Source organism: Narcine bancroftii, chromosome 4 (genome assembly GCF_036971445.1).
Source record: "Narcine bancroftii isolate sNarBan1 chromosome 4, sNarBan1.hap1, whole genome shotgun sequence".
NCBI classification, from domain to species: Eukaryota; Metazoa; Chordata; class Chondrichthyes; order Torpediniformes; family Narcinidae; genus Narcine; species Narcine bancroftii.
The window spans coordinates 298641707-298663790 of record NC_091472.1 but is presented as its reverse complement, the minus strand read 5'-3'; the positions used below and the strand labels follow the sequence as shown (position 1 = coordinate 298663790).

Sequence of the window (22084 nt, the reverse complement as noted above, 5' to 3'; positions counted from 1 at the left end):
AACAGTAAAGAAGAAAATAAAGACTTATCTTGTAAGGCTGCTTCAACTGGCGGGTGCAAATAAATGGCCCGAGGCATCGGAGGCCGTTGGAGGTGTCAGGCTTGGAGGACTCCAGGAATAGCGCAGCCAGAGGGGAAAATCGGTGGGAAACCTGGAGTTGGAAAGTGAGGAGGAGAAAGAACGAGGGGAAAAGGAAGGACAGTGCAAGGAGGTGAAAGACAGATAAAAGGGGCAAAGGGCCTGATGCCTTTTGCCAGAGAGATACTGGAGGCCATTGGCCAGATAAAAAGAACTTCGAAGACTTTCGAGGCAGGGCAAGGGCAATCAAAGAAAGGCTGAATAACTTGACAGAAAGGGTATCTGAAAAGGAAGAGAGAATTGAGAGAATGGAAGAAAGATTGGATCAGAGAGAGAGAATGAAATGGATGCATGGGAAAGTAATAGGGTTAAGGATATGGGAGAAGATGGATACCGTAGAAAACATCAGCAGGAGGCATACGGTTAAAATGTGGGGGGGTAAGGAGGAGAGAGACGTGATGGAGTTCCTGAAAAAGTGGACCCCAGATATACTGGAGACAGAACAAATTGGAAATAACCTGGAAATAGAATGGGCCCACCAGTCTCTTGCCCCCCCCCCCCCCCCCACCCCATCCCTTCCCCCACCCAGGGCAAAACGAATGGCCAGGCTCTATCCTGGTAAGGCTCCTTCACTATTAGAATAGAGAGACAGTAAGGTGGCAGTGGTGGGTACGAAGACGGGGAGGGGGGGACGGGGTGGGGGGGGAGAGAATCCTGTGGAATATGGATTTATTCTACCCAGACATAAGCATGGCATTATTGAAATGCAGGAGGGAATTTGACCCAGTTAAAAAGTGCCTTAAACAAAAAGGAATAGAGTTTACCCTCCTCTATCCCCTGGCAATGCTGAAAATAATAAGAACGGAAGGGGAAAGAAAGTTGTTTAAGGATTCAAAGGAGACAATGGACTTTGTAAGAACCCTGCCACCACTTCAGGATTAAATGTAAATAAGGTGGAAAGAGGGAATCAGGGAAAAGATGGACTGTAAATATTGTAATTGTGAGGAATATGAGGGGGAGATTTTTTTTTCATAATGTTAATGTTTAAAGATGAATATATATTAGAAGCAAGAATAAATATGGGGAACTCAAGGAAAGGGAGGGAGGTAAAAGTGGTAGATGGGTGCATTGGGCACGTCTCAAAATGGCAGGGGAATTGGTGCCAATAGCTTGGTTATCGGTGCTGGAGGATATTTTGGGGGGGGTGGAAGAGGGAGAGGGATTTATGGGGTGTTTTTCATTTTGATATTAATGTAATTTAATTGATGGTACTTTCAGTTGTAGGAGGGTGGGGGATAAATACAGACTATGTTACATGAATGTTAAAAACAGACCATAATGTTTGATTCATGAGTCTATGAAAATTAAAATAAAATATTCAAAAAAGAGGGTCAAAAACTTCAAATTCCTGGGTGTCAACATCTATGAGAATCTGACTTGGGAGTCGCCACGTCAATGCAATCACAAAGATGGCTTGCCAGCAGCTATACTATACTTTGTGAGGTGTCTGAGGAGTTTCAGTATGTCACCAAAAACTTTGAAAAACTTCTACTGGTGTACCATGGAGAGCATTCTGGCTGGTTGCATCACTGCCTAGTATGGAGGCGCCAACTCTCAGGACAAGAATAAATTCCAGAGGGTTGTTAACTCGCCCTGTGAGATCACAGGCACCAGACCACTCCATCGAGGACATCTTATGTGAGGCGGTGTCTTAAAAAAATCAGTCTCTATCCTCAAAGACCCCCACCACCCACGCCTTGCCCTCTTCACTCTGCTCCCATTGGGAAAAAGGTACAGCACCCTAAAATCGAGCACTCAATGGCACAAGGACAGCTTCTTCCTTGTTGCCATCAGATTCCTGTATAATCAATGGACCAAAGACACTGCCTTACTTTCCATGCACTATTATTTTAATGTTTTTATATAATATTGTAAGATGGTTACAATATGAATGTTTGCACTATGATGTTGGCGCAAAACACCAAATTTCATGACTTGTTCATGATAAATTCTGATTCACTAAAGATGGACAAATATATGAATTGGATCAGTTTTAGGGGGACATGGGACAAATGCAAGTAAATAGAACTAGATCAGCCAGGGAACTTGGTTAGCATGGATAAGATGGACTAAAATGCTATAACTCAGACTCTAAAATAGAAAAGTCAATTTAAAAATACATTAAAATATTCCATTTTCCTTTCTGGGTTGTTCACGTTTGAATGTTTTTAAGTACTCTGTTTAGTTCTAACAAACTATCATGACTTGGCAATAATAAATAAAATTGCAGATGTTGGAAGTCTGAAATAAAACAAATTGCTGGAGACGCTCAATAGGCCAGGAACATCTATGGAAAGGGAGAAGGTGTAATGCTTAAGGCCAAAAATCCTTTGTCAGATCTGACTCATCAATAATCATTTTCAATGCTGACAGAAGTGTTAGAAGGAAGGTAATTTGTTGCAATGTTAACCTGAATTGGTTCTTTTTGAAACAGTGTAACGATAAATCAAATGTAGAGGAAAGTAGACAACATTGTACATATTGGAAGTATTTCTGCCATTAATTTCACATTTTACAATGGTTTCCTGGATTTAAAAAAAAGTTCACTCAGAGCTTTTATTTTAAGACAAGTCAGTAAAAGTCAGTTAAGCATTAAAATCTGCAGAAGCTGGGGTTGAGTTAAATCCTCACATCCCCTTCTCCTCTCCTCCCCCACTTTTTAAACAAAATTATAGCTTGAACTGAAACATTGATTAGACTCTTACCCCTGAGGGCAGGGGAGGTTGGAACAAGAGGGCATAAGTTAAGGGTTAGAGGGCAAAACTTTAGGAGAAATTATTAGAGGATGCTTTTTCACTCAGCGTGGTGGCAGAATGGAATGATCCTCCAAAAGAGATAGTTGCGGCAGGGTCCCTTCTGTCATTTAAGAGAAAGTTGGATGTGTACATGGAGGTGAGGGGGTTGGAGGGTTATGGGTGGAGAGCGGGAGGGGGGAGCTAGTGGAGTTGTTCAAGTGAATCGGCATGGACTTGAAGGGCTGACATGGCCTGTTTCCACATTGTAAAACAGTTATATGGTTGCCCTTTACTTCCTATCAATGTTGCTTGACCTGCCAAGTTTCTCCAGTACATTTGTGTGCTGTACTCAGTAAATGTCAGTGAAGGCACAATGTCACATACAAGATAGATACAGGTCCTTTAGCCCTCCTTGTCTATGCTCACCATCAAGTACCATTTATACCAATTCCATGTCATTTTAACAATTCCCTTACTTGTTGAAAGGTAAATGAAACAAAAATGATTAAAACCTGTTGTTATGGATTGTGTCACCACTATTGATGATACTTCATTTGGTACTGTTAGCTCCACAGTTCATCATACATTGATCACAAATGAAGGGATGAGTACAGTTGCCCTTCATCTCAAAGTAATCTTGAACTGAATGTAGTGCTATGGGGCTTTGGAAATGTGAGATAAAATGAAAAGCTTTTTTTTAAATAAAGCCTACATTGGTTCTAGTCATGCTTGATGTGAAGAGAAAATGCTTTTTTGATTTCTGGGGCACAGTCATAATAGCCTCAAGAGATTACTATAGGATTTTTCATATCACAAACATTTTAAATTGCTTCATCAGTGACTGCACCTATATTCCAAGTCCATAAATGGGGGTGTTGACTCAAAATAGATTTATGACTCCAGAGCTTGTGATGCAATACATGCTAACCTGCACTATTTTCTCAACAGTTCTAAGCTAAAGTGGGAGACAACACTTGAAAGAGGCTATCCAGTTGGTGATAAGGGGCCCGGTGCAGGGTATTGTGGAAGTGTCCAAGAGTGGGACAGCTTCTGGCCATCTAGTGAAGCTGTCCACCATCATGAACTGTTTCCAAGAAAGATTATTTCAAACAAATTAACTTCCAACCTATTATTTGTGACTTTCTCCGTGTTCCCAATAATTCCTCAGCTATTAATATCCAGAATGACGTTTTTCAGGAGTTCCGAGAGGATCTCTGAGGTTTTCTGCACCATTGGTCATGGAGATAAGCATGATATATGGAGTCGTGTAACTACAGGAAAATGTTTTGTGATGGAAATGGTCCAGTAATCTTGAATCAAGTTGAATGCATCACCTCTGACTGATTAATGTTCATTCTTTGCTTGTTTCCAAACAACAACAAATGCCTTTCTCCACCAACACCATCCTAACCATCATCACTTAGGATTTTCCTTCGTGTCACTCTGAGGTTCTTGTGCATTTAATGGAACTCATCTAAGAGCAGCAGCAATCATCAAGGATCCACATCACCCAGTACATGCTCTTGTGCTCTCTACTGGCTTCAAGACAGAGGTATAAGTAGCACAAAACTTGTACCACCAGGTTCAGGAACAGTTGCTATCCCTCCTTCTCCACAATCAGACTCCTAAACAAAAGATAATCAGGATTCTTACTAATTATTTATTTTCTTCAGTTTATATTTCTTTGAGTACGTTTCTCTTTAATAGAGATATCTTTTTCGTGAGTATAGTTTACATTACTAATACATAGAATTTCAGGCCATGCCCACAGGAAAAAAAGAATCTTAGGGTTGTATGTGATGTCATGCATGTTCTCTGACAATAAATCTGAATTTTACGTTTATTCCCTGTCATGAAGATACAGTGCAAAAACATCACATTTGAAAAGATTTCAATAATTGCAAATATTCTTTTATACACAGGGAGAAATGCTTCCTAAACCATCAGATCACAAACCTGCAATCATGGCTCTTACTGCAAACAACTGGTTCATCCGTACGTCCACCAGGACTGCAGAGATTATAGAAAAAGTTTACCTTTCATCTCAATGGAAGTTCAGGTATTTTTTGAGCTTGAATTTGTGAAAGATTCAGAATATGATTGTGTTTGGTACTGTATCTGAAAGGAAGTAAAGCAAAACAGCTACATTTAATGTTCAGTTATAACATGGAAATGTATTGGTTTAATCAGGAATTAAAATATCTATTTCCTTCACACAGCTCTCTGTCAGTCTGGACTCTCAAATGCTTATTATTAGAAGATGCCAGAATGCAAAATGCCATTTAACATTGTCCTGTTCTGGATATGTGTTCAGCTGATTTCCAAGTAAATATGACCAAGTCTACAAAAAATTGATTGTATCTGCCAGGTGTTCAAAGTATGGTCTGCAGAGTCAGTTTAATTCCTGTAGGGGCAAGTGGTGTGTGGGTGTGTCTTTAAAGAAAGAAGCCACGGAACATTAAATAGATTGTGGACTACGTAAAACTAAAGAAAAAGCCTTCAAAAGGCAAAACCATCTCAATCCTGCTGATTGGGAAAAGTAAAAAGATGACATTATAACGTCATGGTAAGAAGCTTGGAAACAAAATCAATGCAAAAAGTTATTATAATAATGTGGTCAGTAGCAGTACACCCCACTAAAAAGTTGAAATGTGAAACTATAAAGGGGATTAAGCACACATACTGACATTAAAAATACTAGGAGAAAAAAAACCATCTAAAATGGTACTTTGTGTCAAGGAGAAAAGCATATTGGCCATCTCGATGATCATAAAACTGAATCGGGGACTGGACCTTGGCAAAAGTAGTGTAGGCAAAAATCACAGTAATGAAGAAATAGCTGGCATCAGAGAACAACAAATCCCCATATTTGAATGGTTTCCATCGCAGAGATTTAAAAGAAGGAGAGAAGATAGTTATGGACAGAGAGATAGGGTGGGCCATGTTAACATTTGGAATTGGGGACTGGGTTGTATGAAACAGGTTGTTTGGAGGAAGAGGATGTTGGGAAGATGAAATGTTTTTAAGTGTGTTAACGAGAGTTCAGGACATGCGCGTTCCTGTTAGAGCGAAAGGTCAGACATGCAAGCGTGAGGAAGCTAGCTAGGATGGTGATGGAATGTCAAGCTCTGGTCAAGAGCAAGAAGGACGCATGGGGCAGCTGGAATTCACTCAGATCAGATACTCTTTATTTTCAAGTAATAAAACAGAAAGGTAATAATATACAAAATTGCCTTTAGTCTGCCATAAGGCAAACAAAGAATCATTATTAGCATCAGCATGCCTGGTGCCCCTTACAGTCAGAGCAAGAGTCCCTCGCTCAGAGTCACCGAGTGTCCGTGGATTTGCCTCCAGTGCTTCCGCAGCCTCTGCAGCCACCCCTAGTTTTCAGTTCAAACTATTGGCAACACGAGCCCAGATCCAAACCTCCGATGTGATGAAGGAGCCTCCAGCACCTGGGTCCCTTTGGGAGCCCTACTTGCCCTCAACATCCTCTCAAATCCAGCTTACGATACCTGGTTCTCATGAGCCAGTCTCCAGCATCCCAAAGCCAGTCTAGGATCCTCGCCTGCAAGTCGTCAACAGCTCATCCATCACCTGTTTGTGTCCTTCAGCCACAGAACCCCTTGCTGGTCTGCCACTGTGGTCACTGTCCTTGAGGTCATTTCCTCCTTCTCTTCTCAATTGGACGAATTCTTCTCATTTCAGGTGCCTTGCACCAGTCCGCTACTCCACTGGAGTCTTCAACCCTTCGAGGTTGCAGCCGAGCACATGTGCTGCTATCCTGGACCCAGACCCTACAGTTACAGGATTTTAAATTAAAACAACAGCTCCTTTCACAGGCCATTTAATGCCTGTATGGAGCCTTTGACAGTAGGACTGGGTGGTAGGACCCTGCGGGGAGCGCTATGTACACCCGAAGGAGTTTTGGGAACTTAGGAGCAAGCTAAAAAGAAAATCAGGAAGTCATAAGTGGGACAGGAGATTGCTCTGGCAGATAACAGTAAGGATAATCCCAAGAGGTTTTATAAGCATGTAATTAGGACCCTTTAGGAATCAATATGGTCATCTTGGCAATGGAGCCTCACAAGATGAACAAGGTCCTCAATGTGCACTTCTCCTTTGTTTTACTATGGAGAAAGATGTGAGGACTGGGGAATTTGTGGTAGCCAGGGGTAGTGTCTGGAGAACAGATGGTTGAGGAGGTGCTGAAGGTCCTAATGCTTTTGAAGGTAGACAAATCTCCTGAGCATGATCGGACATATCAGAAGACAACGTGGGAACAGAGAGAGGAAATTACAGGTGCCCTGGCTAAAATTTGAGTTGTCATTAAGTACAGTTGAGATGCCAGCAGGGAATCAAATGTTGTGCCTCTCTTCAACAAACTGCAGGGAAAAACCTGGGAACGACAGACCAGTGACAGACCAGAGATTATTCTGAGGGAGAAGATATACATGCATTTGGGTGGACAGAGCTGATTCAGGATAGTCGGAATAGTTTTGTAAGTGGGAGGTTACCTCTTACAAATCTGAGTGAGTTTTTTTTGAAGATGTGTCTGGAAAGGTTGACAAGTACAGAGCTGTTGACTTTCATCGAATCCCTTACTGAAATCCATAAGGTTCCGCATGGTAAGCTGCTCTGGATGGTTAGATCGCATCGAGCAATCAGAAATCCTGTTTATCCAAAATATTTTTGGAGCTGAACTGACGTCACAGGTTGAAAACATTATGGAATTTTTGAAAAACCTGAGTAGAAATTTGAGTTTTTGGTGTTGGATTTGACTTATTTTGTTCAGGTTGCTTTTTTTTTTGGTGAGAATTAAACATTATTTCAAGCTTAAAAAGCCTTCCCTTGTGTTTAAACACTGTTATAAATGATTTGCTGTTGCTACTGGGCTGTTTTTATAAAAAAAGGACCTGTTATCTAAAAATATTGTTTATCTAAAATAGGCCCGGTCCTGACCATTTTGGATAATCACAGAGTTGTACTGTATTTAGTATAGAAGCTGCAGTTGTGTAAAATGTTGCTAGTGCCCCATTTGGTGCGACAGAAAAGATGTCAAGCTGGAGAGGGTACAGAGAAAATTTACGAAGATGTTGCTTGGAATGGGGGACCAGAGCTATGGATAGAGATTGAGCAGGTTATCACTTTATTCTTTGGAGCACAGGAGGATGAGAGGTGATCTCAGAGGTTTATTAAATTGTGAGAGGTATAGATCAGGTCAACACAGAGAATCTTTTATCCAGAGTAGAGTAATTGGTAACTAGAGGACATGGGGAAGAGATTTAACAGGAACCTGAGGGGTAACTTTAAAAAAAAATTAAATCTGACATGTATGTTTTTAAAATGTAGATTGAAGTCTGGACTCCTTTATGAAATATATAATTTTACAATTTCTGAACACCAGTTGAGATAGTTAATGCTGAGCAAATCATTTTGACACATGGAAGTTTAACTGGAAAATAAATTTCATTGTGTGACATGGTGGATTTCAGTTGGAAATTCCATGGAGTCCATTGGATAAATGCAAACAACCAGAAGTAGCAATGGAGATTAATAAGACCATAAAATTGAAAACCAAGTCTAGAGGGATAGAATTGAAGAGTTGGAAAATCATGTAAAAATTGTAACAACCCATAGACACAGACATGTAGGAGTACTTAAATAGTTTGGTACTTCACATTGCAGAAGGAGTACTGAAGCTTAGAAGATGTATAATTTTTGCCTCAGCAATAATAGTCACCAATAAATTCCATTAGGAATTCAGAAAAAACATGAACACAAAGTTGTAAGAGTCTACAATACCCTAATATAAAGGTTGATTTTTTAAAGTATTTTATTTATAATAAGCACATGCATAAATACAGTTTTCATATATCAAAGTATTATATTAAAAATGATTAAATACGTTCATTTTATAAGGAAAAAAAAACTAATACATCCTCCCACTCCCTTCCCAAAAAACCCCACTACCTTCCCAAAGAAAAAAAACACTAAAATATTTAGAAAAATATGGTAAATATACATCTTAAGTTAGATTGCTCTTGGAAACACTTGAAGATCTCATATGAAAACATTTTAACAAAAAAAAACATAATTCATTGAGGGAAAATTTCATGGAACCGGAAGAATCAAAGGAACTATTTATAAATTCAATCCTAATGTTCGAGTATACAGGCTCCAAATCTGTAAAGAAGTAGAATATTCACATCTCAAATGATGTTTTTTTTTCCCTCTAATGGAATACAGCTTTAAATCTCCATTTGCCACCTTCCTAATGTTAAAGAAACATCTGATTTCCAAGTAACAGCAATACACTTCCTCACTATTACCAGAGCTAATTTAACAAATTTCAATTGAGAATCTGATAAATCTAATTTAGGAATTATATTTCCAAAATTCCACATCAAGAACAATTCAGGATTTAATGGAAAAAAAAACACCAGTAACTTGTTGCAAAAAATTACTAATAGAAATCCAAAATGGTTAGACTTTTGAACAAGACGAAGTAGAGAAAAGTTTCAATTTCTTCACCATATTTAAAACATCGATCTGAAATATCTGATTTCCATTTATTCAATTTTTGAGGTGTAAAGGGTGATTGAATCAAAGAGTGTTCATGACTTAATGTTATTAGTAACACAAGACGTCTAATAGCCTGAATAGAAGCCTAATACCCTGAATATGCCTGAGATTGTCTGATCTCATATGCTAATTAGGCTCAGGCCTAGTCAGCACTTGGACGGGAGACAGTCTGGGAACACCAGGTGGTGTTGGCTTCTGTGAGGGGCGCTGTACAAAGTGGCCTTACTGTAGACAAAGTTAAAGAATTTCATGCATGTTACATTCTAAATGTAGTATTAAGTGTCAATAATAGAACCTTTAACTTAAGACAACTTAAAGGTTACAGAGTACAGCTAAAAGCAAATAGAGAAGCTGGAACCGTTTTCTTTTAAGGAGGGGGGGGGATTTGATATGTATGTGAAATAATTAAGAGTTTGGAGGCACTGGATAATTGGAGGCAAATGTCATTGAAAATGAGAGGTCACTGATTTTATAAAATGAAAGGGTCAATTAAGAGAGACAATGAGAAATGCACTGCTTGTCCATTGTTTTCAGATGGGCCTTGAGAGGGAAGAAAAATTTAAAAGGCTATTGGTAAAGAGACAGTAACCAACGAGTTGCTCTGATAGAGTGAATAGCCTCCTTCTGTACCATATCCATTTTCTGATTATATGAAATGAATGATAGGGAAAAATAGAATGAATTTAGGTTGACAAATGGGAGGGAAATTGTCTAGAGTTAAAGGTCACAACAATTTTCAGACAAAATGATCAATTTTGATGCTACAGTCCTTATGTAGTACTGCATTTTAAAAAATAATTATAATCATCAGGTATCTGACTTGGGACAATACTCAGGAGACTGTAGTATTAAAGACTACACAGAACAAGGTTACAGCTGTAGCTCGAGCGGTGAGTAGTGGATATGCCATGTTGCTGGTGTAACCTCCGTGTCAGCATAAGATTTATATAGGAATTTTAATATTTCCTGCTGGTTTTATGGGTCTAAATGTTCCTTTCACTTTGAACAATTAGTTGGCTGTCAATGTAAAGCATTTATTCTGAATGTCAAACTATTACCAATCCTTATGACAAATGTTTGAAATGTGTGAACAACTAAAGAAAATTGCTTTGTTTTTGTCCATATAAAAAATCGATATTGTTGATAATTATTTAAAAGTATTTGTAACAAATTAGATCAGTCAATAAGTGTCACTGAACTGATTTCTGTATCAACAATGATTGTAATTTATGATGCAGTCCTTGTTTCAGAAAACAAACCAAGTCCCAATGGAAATGATGAGATCATTTTGTGCTAATTACCTCGATTATTAATCTTGATATCAGTCATTCTACACAATCAACGATGAGCATTGAGCAAAAACCTTGCATAAATTTCTGAATCAAGTAACTGGACCTGTCATTGCGGTTGAAAACCATCTGCTGGTGGAAAAAACGTTCAGAAATATGGATCCTCATTACATGAGGAAACAGATTGGTGACCTGGTAACTAACTACCTGAAACTGTGGCGCAAATTAGCACCATTCCTACCATTCCATTATTTAGTCCATCATGTATGAACATTTCCTCTCACAGGACCTATAAAGGTCCTATAGATTTTCTTTTCCTTTTAGCTGGAGGTTTTGATTCACTGGACTTCATAGTTTATGGCCCCTTGCCTGCTGGATTGTCACTGAGTTCACCAAGTTGAGCTCTGTGCTCCTTATCAATCATTGTCATGTGTGGAGATCACATGACAACCCCCAACCCACTACCACCATTTCCTGTACTGGTGACATTTCCACCTACCTGTACTAATAATATGTAAGGATTGGTCATCCCAGGTGATTGATAGGAGCACCATCCTAATACAGTTGCAGTTGAGGAATTTCATCAAGGTTTTCCATATCACATGCCTGTAAGGAAGGGTGTATGTTTAGCTCTTAAATTAGTTTTAAAATGCACAGATGTCTCTCCAATGAGACTAAAGCTCTGCACTATATTTCTTTCTAATCATCCTGTTCTTTCCTGTTTCCACACTCTGGAATCCTACCCCTGCTCCTTTTCCCTGACTAAGCCAGTGACCCCATTCCTTGTTGTTTTCACCAAGTTAAAGTTAATATGCACATTTTCAAGGGTGGCACAAATCTCAGTGAAGCCAGGATCACTAAAAAGTTGCCCACCCACTGACACCAGCACCAATGGGAAGAACCTAAGGTGCTGGTAGAAGGTTGGTGGTTCATTAATTGGCGATTGGCACCTTCAACTCCCACTTTCTAGTTTAGTTAGGCAAGTGGTGACCTTTCTACAGCAATTTTATTTAACCTAGGTTGTTTTGGATACTGGTCTAAAGCAATTGAAAGCATGTCTCTCACTCTTCATTAACTTGTTTGCCATCTGATTTCTTGCTCATAAGGTTTTCAATGTTGATGTTTTTCAGGGTGGAAATCAACACTCAATTCTCTTACATTTAGCTTTGTTCAGTGTTCTACCTCTTGCATTTGTCGGAATGATGGGTATTGACAAGAAGGTAAATGTCTTTTTTTAAATAGCTGTTTCATTAATGAATTAATTGAATCAAATATCTTTATGTTCAATTTAATAATGACCACATTATTAAATGCCTTTATTTAAGTATGAAATTCCATGAAATTTGGACATTATCCATGAACAAGAACAGTTTGCAGCATTGCCAATTGTTTTAGTGACAGCGAAAAATCACCTAAATACGAGTTATTTGCCACTTCTACAGTTTTGGGAGAAGCCCCCTACTCACAAGCTAATTTTATTCATGAACTGAACAATCCACTTCCATCCACAATCATGAACCTCAAGCATACATTTGAAGTACTAGTGAAACGGGTTTGACACCATTCTGCGGTATCAAAACCAAGTGATGCTTTTCTCATTGCCGAGATATGATCTATCACTGCAATTCTTTTCTGGCTCCTCAACATTTTGGATTATTACTCGTGATGCATCAAAATTTCTCTGAGAGACTGGTTACTGCTTGGTCACTGACAGTTTTTTTCCAGAAGTGTCTAGATGAGGACTTGCAATGATAGGGCAGAGTGGAGTATGGATCAAGTGCTAAGTAATGGATTAATATAGAAGAGTACCCACTGGTTGGTGTGGATGAGTTGGCAAGTGACCAATTTCCATGCTGTAGAATTGTGATTCTGTAAAGTAGTTTCAGATTAATATCAGTGATGCAATGTGTGCGGTCATAGAAAGCCATTTCAAAGTTATTATGACAGCAAATAGTATTGCTAGCTCTCCTCGAGTGATATAGGTGTATTTAGAGAATGTAATAATAAATTAGTGCTAGTACATCACCAGCAACCCAGGTGTTTGTGTCTTCTCCCCACGTCACCCAATTTGTCAGCACAGGCTCATGGGCTAGAAGGGCCTGCTACATTGTTTTCCGTATTTAAATTAAAGTTAAACTAGAAGGGCCTAATGGCCTGTTTCCGTGCTGTAAATTGTTATGTTATGTTATGTTAAAATATTAATTATCTTCTACCTCACTATAAGTATTCTCAAAAGGTAATCTGTTATTTATCAAAATGCTACTTTGGAATTCTCTCCCAATTCCTTTATCTCCTCTTTGGTACATCTACAAATTGAGACTATGACGAAGCCAGTGGAGAAGTCTATTTTGGGGGTTGGTGGGGGGGGGGGGGGGGGGGAGGGTCCCCATCAGATGAAAGATTTTTGTTTTCAGTCCAGAAAAAGATGTGCCTCTTTTCAAAAGTCACACCTTCTGCTACCTATATTACACCCCTGAATTCCACCAAGCAACCAAAGATGAGCAGATCTTCCACAGGTTGATAAATTTCTCCTGCTCATTTCAACTAAAATCCAATAAATTCACTGCAATCTCATTTTGTGTAGCATAGCTGAATCCAGTAATTTTGTGTCAGAAAATTAAATGTTATCCCAAATTTGAAAGCTTTAAATATCCTCACGGTTTTGAGGATATTTAATGTTCTTGTTGGGGTAAGGGGAGCATAGTGTTTAGATGACTAGTCTTGCAATTTTAGCTCTTTAAACAAGTGGACAAACCAAATAAATGTTTTGCGTCTGCCAATGGCATTGTTGACTTTGGAGACCTGGTGGACTAAGTTGTTGCTTCGTAGGGTGTGCATGTGTGGGGACTTCACTTTATATAGGCCACCAATTGGAAATGATATAGCCAACTTCTTGCAAATTCCAAGTTACTGACAATTTGAATTTAGTTCTTTGAAGGGATATAAACAAGGATTGAATTTAAAAACATTGTTTATAGAGATTTATAAACATTATAATAAATCAATGCAAAGTATTTATGGAAAATGTAAGGCTTTGGAGTTGATGGAATGTATTGAAATTACTCATTTTCTATTAAAGACAAAATGCTGGAAACACTCAGTCGGTCATGCTGTATCTGTGAAAAGAGAAACAACATTTCAGCTTGAAAGTTTTCCCATCAGAACAGATTTTTGTTTTAGCTGTTCAGGGAATAGTGGCCAAAATAGTTCATTCTTAAAAGATGTAGGGTTGAGAAACTGGTAAATCAATTGCAGAAATATATCAATCTGGAACAATATAAAATTATGCACTTAGAATATGGAAATAACAAAACTGTGCAAGTAGGGAATACCATTAAAGAGAAAGTTTTCAATTTGGCAATGTAAAATACAATTTTTTTAAATTTTTAAAATATTTGTATTGAGTTTAAAAATAATCCTTTATACATGCTCTACTAATATTACAAAGAAATATCTTAACATAAACACATTTTATTAATATAAATGCCCTTTACCACAAATTTCATTCATAATTGTTAATTTGACATTATTTATTAAAATAATTAAATATAAACCACTTGAGTTACCAACACTTGTCATATCTTTCTTTTCTTTGGCTTGGCTTCGCGGACGAAGATTTATGGAGGGGGTAAAAAGTCCACGTCAGCTGCAGGCTCGTTTGTGGCTGACAAGTCCGATGCGGGACAGGCAGACACGATTGCAGCGGTTGCAGGGGAAAATTGGTTGGTTGGGGTTGGGTGTTGGGTTTTTCCTCCTTTGCCTTTTGTCAGTGAGGTGGGCTCTGCGGTCTTCTTCAAAGGAGGTTGCTGCCCGCCAAACTGTGAGGCGCCAAGATGCACGGTTTGAGGCGTTATCAGCCCACTGGCGGTGGTCAATGTGGCAGGCACCAAGAGATTTCTTTAGGCAGTCCTTGTACCTTTTCTTTGGTGCACCTCTGTCACGGTGGCCAGTGGAGAGCTCGCCATATAACACGATCTTGGGAAGGCGATGGTCCTCCATTCTGGAGACGTGACCCATCCAGCGCAGCTGGATCTTCAGCAGCGTGGACTCGATGCTGTCGACCTCTGCCATCTCGAGTACTTCGACGTTAGGGATGTAAGCGCTCCAATGGATGTTGAGGATGGAGCGGAGACAACGCTGGTGGAAGCGTTCTAGGAGCCGTAGGTGGTGCCGGTAGAGGACCCATGATTCGGAGCCGAAAAGGAGTGTGGGTATGACAACGGCTCTGTATACGCTTATCTTTGTGAAGTTTTTCAGTTGGTTGTTTTTCCAGACTCTTTTGTGTAGTCTTCCAAAGGCGCTATTTGCCTTGGCGAGTCTGTTGTCTATCTCATTGTCGATCCTTGCATCTGATGAAATGGTGCAGCCGAGATAGGTAAACTGGTCATAACATCTAAGGAATTGTTATGATCTAGGATAATCATGATTAAACCATGATCAACTTATCTAAAAAGGAAAAAAAAGAGAAAAACCTAAAATTAATCTAACCCCTTCCTCTAATCAAGGTTACTCAATAGAACCAATTTTTTAAAAATACAAAAAATGGATCAATGACAACCTTCAGAGGATAGGCTGGAGCATCCAAATTACCTAAAACTGCCAAATGTGATCGTATTCTATGAATGGGCCCCATATCTTTTCGAGCTGAAACTTTATCTTTAATATTGTATCTAATTTTCTCTAAACTCTTATGTCTCTACTTCATATGAGTCAATGAGTTTATCTTTTCATTTCATTAAAACTGCTCGTCTGGCTAAAACAGTCTTGAGATGCCAACAAAAGTTTATCTGGTTCATGAGAAAACCCAAACAAGGCCATTAAAGAGCATGGGTCTAGTTTAATCTTAAAAATCATTGATAAAGATGGAAAGATATTCTCTTTATCTAGATCTAGATGCAAATTCTAGAATGTTAGAGGACTGTATACAAGAAAGCATATCTCAAGAAATGAATGTAATCAGATCATTGGAAAAAAGCTGGATGTAAATTTGCTGTAAACTATCATGGGTGAGGCCTAGCCATAATGGAGAGATGTGTAAACAGTTAGGCTTTTCATTAGATACTGTGATAAATGATGTGTTGAGATCATTTAGAAAGAAGATAAAAGCTATCCGAAAGTAGAACGTTCCTATGAAACCTTTAATAAGTCAAAATGAGGTAAAGTGAAGAAGCAATTACCATTAATTTATATGGGGAGAAAGGTTTAAGCATTTCCAGACAAAAAAAAACCCCACCAAATAACACACAAAACCTGAAATAACACAAAAGCAGGAATGATATGATAGATACACAGTCTATACAAAGTAGCAGTATTATTTGTACAATGTTTCATTTACCAGAATTGTGAAGACAGCAAGCACAGAGGTAGTGGTGGTGATGATGGTATGTTAGGCTGAGTCGTCAGAGGTTGGGTGGTGGGAGGTACAGGAGTCTGGGGTGTAGGAGAGCGAGGAAGAGGGTCATCTACTGTATTAACATCTGATCAGGGCAGGCAGGTCACTAATATCTACACCTTTTATATCTGCCTGCCTCGATGTAGAATGTGAGTGTAGTTCCTGGGGAAAGAGCTTGGCAGCACCATTCTCACTGCTCTGGGTGCATGCCTCTTTAATGGCTCACTGCAAAACAAACATGAACACTTTTTGGTTTTCACCTTTTTTCGTAAAAACGAAAATCCTTCGTATTTCTTTTGGTTAGTGAAAATAGTTATTAATGTTTGTTTTAAATTTTAAATGTAGACATACAGCACAGTAATGGGCCATTTCAGCCCACAAATCCATGCCACCCATTAACCTACACCCCTGGAGAGGAAACCAGAGCCCTGGGGAAAATGTACAAACTCCTTACAGAATTCAAACGCCGGTCTCAATTACTGACACTGTGAAGGCATTGTGCTAACGGCTACCCTAAGTGCCACTAAGTGAAGTGGCATAAAGTGATCTTTTGAAAAGCAGGGATACTTGTAAAGAGTTGTTTCTGATGTGTTTGATGTTAATGGATAGTCACTAATTTCACAATTAAATGGATGAGCGTCGTTGGAACAACAAAAACATGGTGGTCATTTGAGCTGAATTGTATGTTTCTGTGGTGCATCTTACTGTGATTCTTATGTTATAACTCAAAGGAATCAAAAAAAATCATTTAATCATCATTTCCTTCTAGATTTTTGGAAACAATGTAACAGATGCCACTGTTTCTCAGGGTTTGCTCATTGTGACACACAGTGTGGGCTTGGTCAAGCTTTACAGTTTTCAGTGGATTGTTGAGAAGGTAAAATGAGAATGATGTATATATTGGTCAGTGCTGAACCTGCTGTATGGGTCCACATTTATAATGAGATGTGCAAAATATTTTAGAAGTTTGCTAAATATTAACCTTGCTAAGTTTTGCAACATCACACAGAAAAGTAAAAGATAATTTTTGCTGTGAACAAGATTGAACGTGGTGAAATATTGGTCAAGATCAATTGGTTAAAGTCTACTACAAAAATTTATAAGCTGCTAGAAGCAGGAAAAAGGGTGAATTTAGTGTGGCAGTTGCCTTGGACACTGAAAAGGCCTTGGAGTGGGTTTTTTATTTATTTAAAGTATTGGAGAAATTAGGATTAGGTCAAAAATTTTTATAAACTGGATTCGAGCCCTATAGACAATAGAAGCTGGAGTAGGCCCTTCGGCCCGTCGAGCCAGCACCACCATTTTACAGATCATGGCTGATCACTACTATCAGTACCCCTTTCCAGCCTTATAATGAACCCAAGGCCAGAGCTGTGACAAATGATCAAGCATCTCCAACATTTCCACTATCCAGATCTACCTCGGACTCTTTTCGTATTGGCTGTAGAACCTTCAGTGGAAATTATTCAATGGGATCCAGACATTAAGGGGTTCAGGGTTGACCAAGATGAACACAAGATTAGTCTGTTCGCAGGTGATGTATTAATATATCTAACAGAACTTGAGACTTCTTTGCAAACGTTGCACTTACATCTGGAAGAGTTTCTGGGTACAAAATAAATTGGGATAAGAGTGACATTATTGTCATCAATCGATATGGATTGTACAAATGGTCAAAGAAATACGCAACTTAGATAGCCGAAGAATGGGATTAAATATTTGGGGATCAAAATGGATAATGACCTGAAAAATTTGTATAAAATGAAATACCTCCCCTTGCTTAAAAAAGTTGAATAAGACTTAAATAAATGGATAACTCTTCTGATAACTTTGATCAGAAGAGTTAACGGTATTAAAATTAATATACAATACCTTTATCAGATTTTTCCCCAATACTATTACCACAGAGGTTTTTTCAAAATTTAAGTTAATTAGGAACTTTCTTTAGAAAGGCAAGTTATCCAGAGTTTCCATGGATAAGTTAACTTGGAAATATCACATGGAGGGTTTGTAACTCCCAAATTTTAAATATTACTTTCGGGCAGCTTAGATGAAATTTGTCATTTCCCTCTTTGACGGGAGAGGCCAGCCTTCATGGGTGGAAATTGAACTGCACAAAGTCTGAGAGAGAGTAACAAGATCTTACATACAAATGGGATACTAAATCTATTTCTGGTGGAAAGGAAGCACCATTAATAAATCATATTTTGAATGTTTGATACAAATTGAATAATTTAATTGGATCAAAAAGGAAGACATCTCCAAAAATGCCCTCAACTCAAAAATAGATTAATTTCTTTAACATTGGATAATGAAATTCAATATATGTGGTCCAGTAAATTAATCATATATATGGAAGATTGTTGTATGCAGGGCAACTAATGTCATTTGAACAGTTAAATATAATATTCTTAATAATATTTTCAATTAAGAGCTTTTTTCAGAGATGAATTAGGACTTACCATGATGTACCAGAGTGCAGGAAAATAGAGATTCTGATTTGAAAGTGGAGCACAAAAAAGTTTGACTGTAATGTATTATTTTCTTCAAGCAGGAGTTATACAAATCAAGGATGGGAATCAGACTTGAATATTAGTATTGGTGATAAGAACTGGTTCAATTTTTTCCAGGTTTGCATGACCAATACAATTAATGCAAGATATAGATCGGAGCATTATATACAATTTTTTGCATCAGCTACATCTTACCCCATAGAAGTTGCATAAATTAAATTCTAATATATCAGATATGTTTTAGATGCAGTGAAGAAATAGGAACCTTTTTACATTCCACCTGGTCATGTACTAAAGTAAAACCCTTTTGGAAAAATCTAAGAATTTTAATAGATCAGATTATTGGGAAACGATTACCACAAAGTCCAAAATTGTTTCTCTTAGGAAGTACTGTGGACAGAAAATCTAAAATTAAGCTGTCCCAGTATCAATTAGATTTTCTTAAAATTGCATTGGCGGTGGCCAGGAAATGTATTGCGGTTACTTGCAAGTCTGATTCCCTTCTGGATATAGCCCGATGGAATGCGGAAATACATAGTGTGTTCCCCTGGAGAAAATTACTTAAGGAAGTAGTACAACATGTTTTTGCAGGTATGGCAGCCATATTTGTGCAGTGCGGGGTTGAGTTCTGTGTCCTAATTCTTTCCCCTATTAGAGATCTAGCTAAGAAAAGGAATTAGATCCTGCGAACTGGATACTGGATCCTGACAGTTCCTTTACTTTTCTGTTCTCTTTTCTTTACTTCAAGGATTTGTTTGGGGTGGGGGGGGGGGGGTGGGGGGAAAGAAGGTGGGATTGTACCATTGATTTTTTTCATTTCAATTTATGTATTTAAGTAATGGTTATTTTTGATGCATGTCCACAAAATAAAAAAAATATTTTTAAAAAGCTGCTAGAAACAAGTAGCCCTCCCCTAGTTTGCATTTTAATTTACTGGTTCACATAATGTGAAGATTATCAGAGAAACCAATTAACAAGTTGCTCTAGAATTTAATAGCCATTTTGAAGGACAGTTAAAAGTCAGTTGCACCAGTGTAGTCTTGAAGTTGCATATAGATCAGATGGGTAGAAATCACTGATGAACTGTTGTCATGACCTTCTCCAGACCATGACCTTCTACCTTACTGAAGCTAACTTTGTTTTCATAATTAATTAATTAAATTTGAATTCCCCTAATGAAATTTGTTGACCTGTTTCTCAAGGTTTGGAAGTAGGTACTTAAGAAGATAGTGTTACAATATTAATATTTGGGGAGAATTTATAAGATTTAGAGTAGGTCACACAAATACACACATTTTAAAACAGATCTTATTTGAAAGACTGAAGAATTCACATTGCAGGATCTCTGGAGAATGTGAGCACATTTCACAAGTAGGTCTTAATTGAACTGATGTCATAAAATGCTTGACCATTGTCTTGTTGGAGTCATGTACCCTTTCTGCAAAGTGTTTACCTAAGCTAACAACAGATGGGAGCAGAAGAAAGAACTCCTGTTGTTTTGTTCAGGAACTTTGGGGTTTTGCAAGACACTAGTCAAATGCTCTCTTTGGAGTTTCATTTGGAAAAGAGAGTTGAATTAACAGCTCAGACAGTCAGTGTGTGGGACACTGACAAGTAATTGAAAAGTGCAATCCAGGGAAAACTGTTTGAAACTGATGAAAGCAAGTTCCAGAGCAGTAGATGGCTGGAAGTGCTATCCGTCTGATGTTTCTCTTGAAATAGAGGAAGGAATGGAGTGTGGTAGCTTGAAGAAAGAGGTTACCATCTAAAAAACCCAAATGGGGGAAGTTTCATCAGCAAGATCCTGAGGTTACTAGTGGTGGTAGTTCAGTTGTGGAAATCCTGGAGCAACAAATAACTGCAAATGCCTGCTACCAGAGAACTTGGAAGAAGGAGAAGTGAGATTGAACTGTGAACCAAAGAAATTTTCTTGAATTTACACACACATTACATACACATGCACTTAGAATTAGAAGGGGGTTAATTTGGGTTAGTTAATTATAGAGTTAAGTCAATGTTTGATTCTATTTTCATGTTTAAAGTTGATTAAAAATAACTTTTTGTTTAGAAAGCCACTTGTCTTAGTTGCTGGGTTTTGGGGTCCTTTGGGCTCGTAGCAATCGTTAATGTACTAGTCACCTCTCAAAATATCTCTGATTGTTGAATAGTTCCCACAGATTTAAAGATAGCATACAATCTTATCTTAGAGAGCGAAAAAAAAATCAAGGAACTAAACAGACCTATAAGCCTGACATTTGCAGTAGCAAAATGCTGGAAGGAAATGATAAATAATAGAATTGGGCAAAATCAACATGGATCATGAAAATGAAAATAACAAATCAGTTAATTACTTTGAGGATGTAGCCAGCAAAATAGATGAGAGGAACTGGTGGTAGTGCTTTCAGAAGGCCTTTGATACGGTGTGAGGTTGCAAGGTTTCTAAACAAAATCAAAGGACATTCACTGAAATGGACTGAGGATTGGTTAACAAACAAGGAGTAAGAATAATTTAATTATTGCAGGTTATGAAACTGATTAATGGTACATCATATGCTCACAATCTATATTAGGGGTGTCAAACTCAAATTCACAGAGGGCCAAAATTAAAAACTTGGACTAAGTCGTGGGCCAAACTAAATATTTATTGAAAATGTTCAACAACATCTGCATGTTTTCAACATATGTAATGTTAAACTTTTTCTTATTAAAATAAATGTTTAATAATTTTGGTTAAACTCTTTCCAGAAGAAGCATTAACAAATGAGAAATAAAATATTCAATAAATAATATTTCTCTATAGCTTTTAAGCTCCTTTTAAATGTATTTTTTTTCACAAGCCAACAAGTCAAAAAAAAAACAACTTGCTTCAATGACAAACAGGTTTGTCTTTTAAAATGATGAACATATAGTCTGCCTCCCACCTGTCTTGAAAGGTCCTGTTTTCTGTCTTTCGTTTGGCCATTTTTCGTAAGGGATTTATTATATGTGAGTTCGGCGACAGGTGGCAGACGCTAATGAAAGTAAAGAGAGGAGGTGGGGGCGATTACCGGGCTGACGGGCCGGCGCCAATGCATTTGCAAAGCATTCTGGGATTTGTAGTATTAGCTGTGCATGCACTATACTGGGGCGGTGGCCAGCGGGCCAGCTCTAATACATATTTGATATGATCTTGCGGGCCAAATATAATTATTTCACGGGCCAAATTTGGCCCGCGGGCCTAAGTTTGACATGTGTGATCTATATCATTGATTTGATGAAAGGACCAAGGGAGATGTATCCAGGTTTACTGCTAATGCTTTGCTAGGGCAGCAATGTGGATTATAAGATGCACAGAGGCTTGAAGCAGTTATTGATAGCTTAGTGAGCATTGATGTGGCAGTTGAAAAACAAATATGATGAATGAGGTGTCATCCTCTATAGTACAAAAATGTT

The 22084-nt window shown here is 38.2% G+C and overlaps 1 protein-coding gene across 7 annotated transcripts in view; it reads left to right on the top strand.

The window, feature by feature from the left end:
• Window positions 1-22084, top strand: part of dcaf17 (ddb1 and cul4 associated factor 17) — a 54495-nt gene that overhangs the window by 10396 nt on the left and 22015 nt on the right. For 6 of the 7 annotated variants that reach the window (XM_069935585.1, XM_069935582.1, XM_069935584.1 and 3 more), the window contains 4 exons: window positions 4796-4932; window positions 10270-10348; window positions 11878-11967; window positions 16909-17016. In XM_069935585.1, coding sequence (XP_069791686.1) covers window positions 4796-4932; window positions 10270-10348; window positions 11878-11967; window positions 16909-17016 — 414 coding nt within the window. The remainder of the gene's footprint in view (window positions 1-4795; window positions 4933-10269; window positions 10349-11877; window positions 11968-16908; window positions 17017-22084) is intronic. The other variant, XM_069935588.1, reaches the window with a different exon arrangement.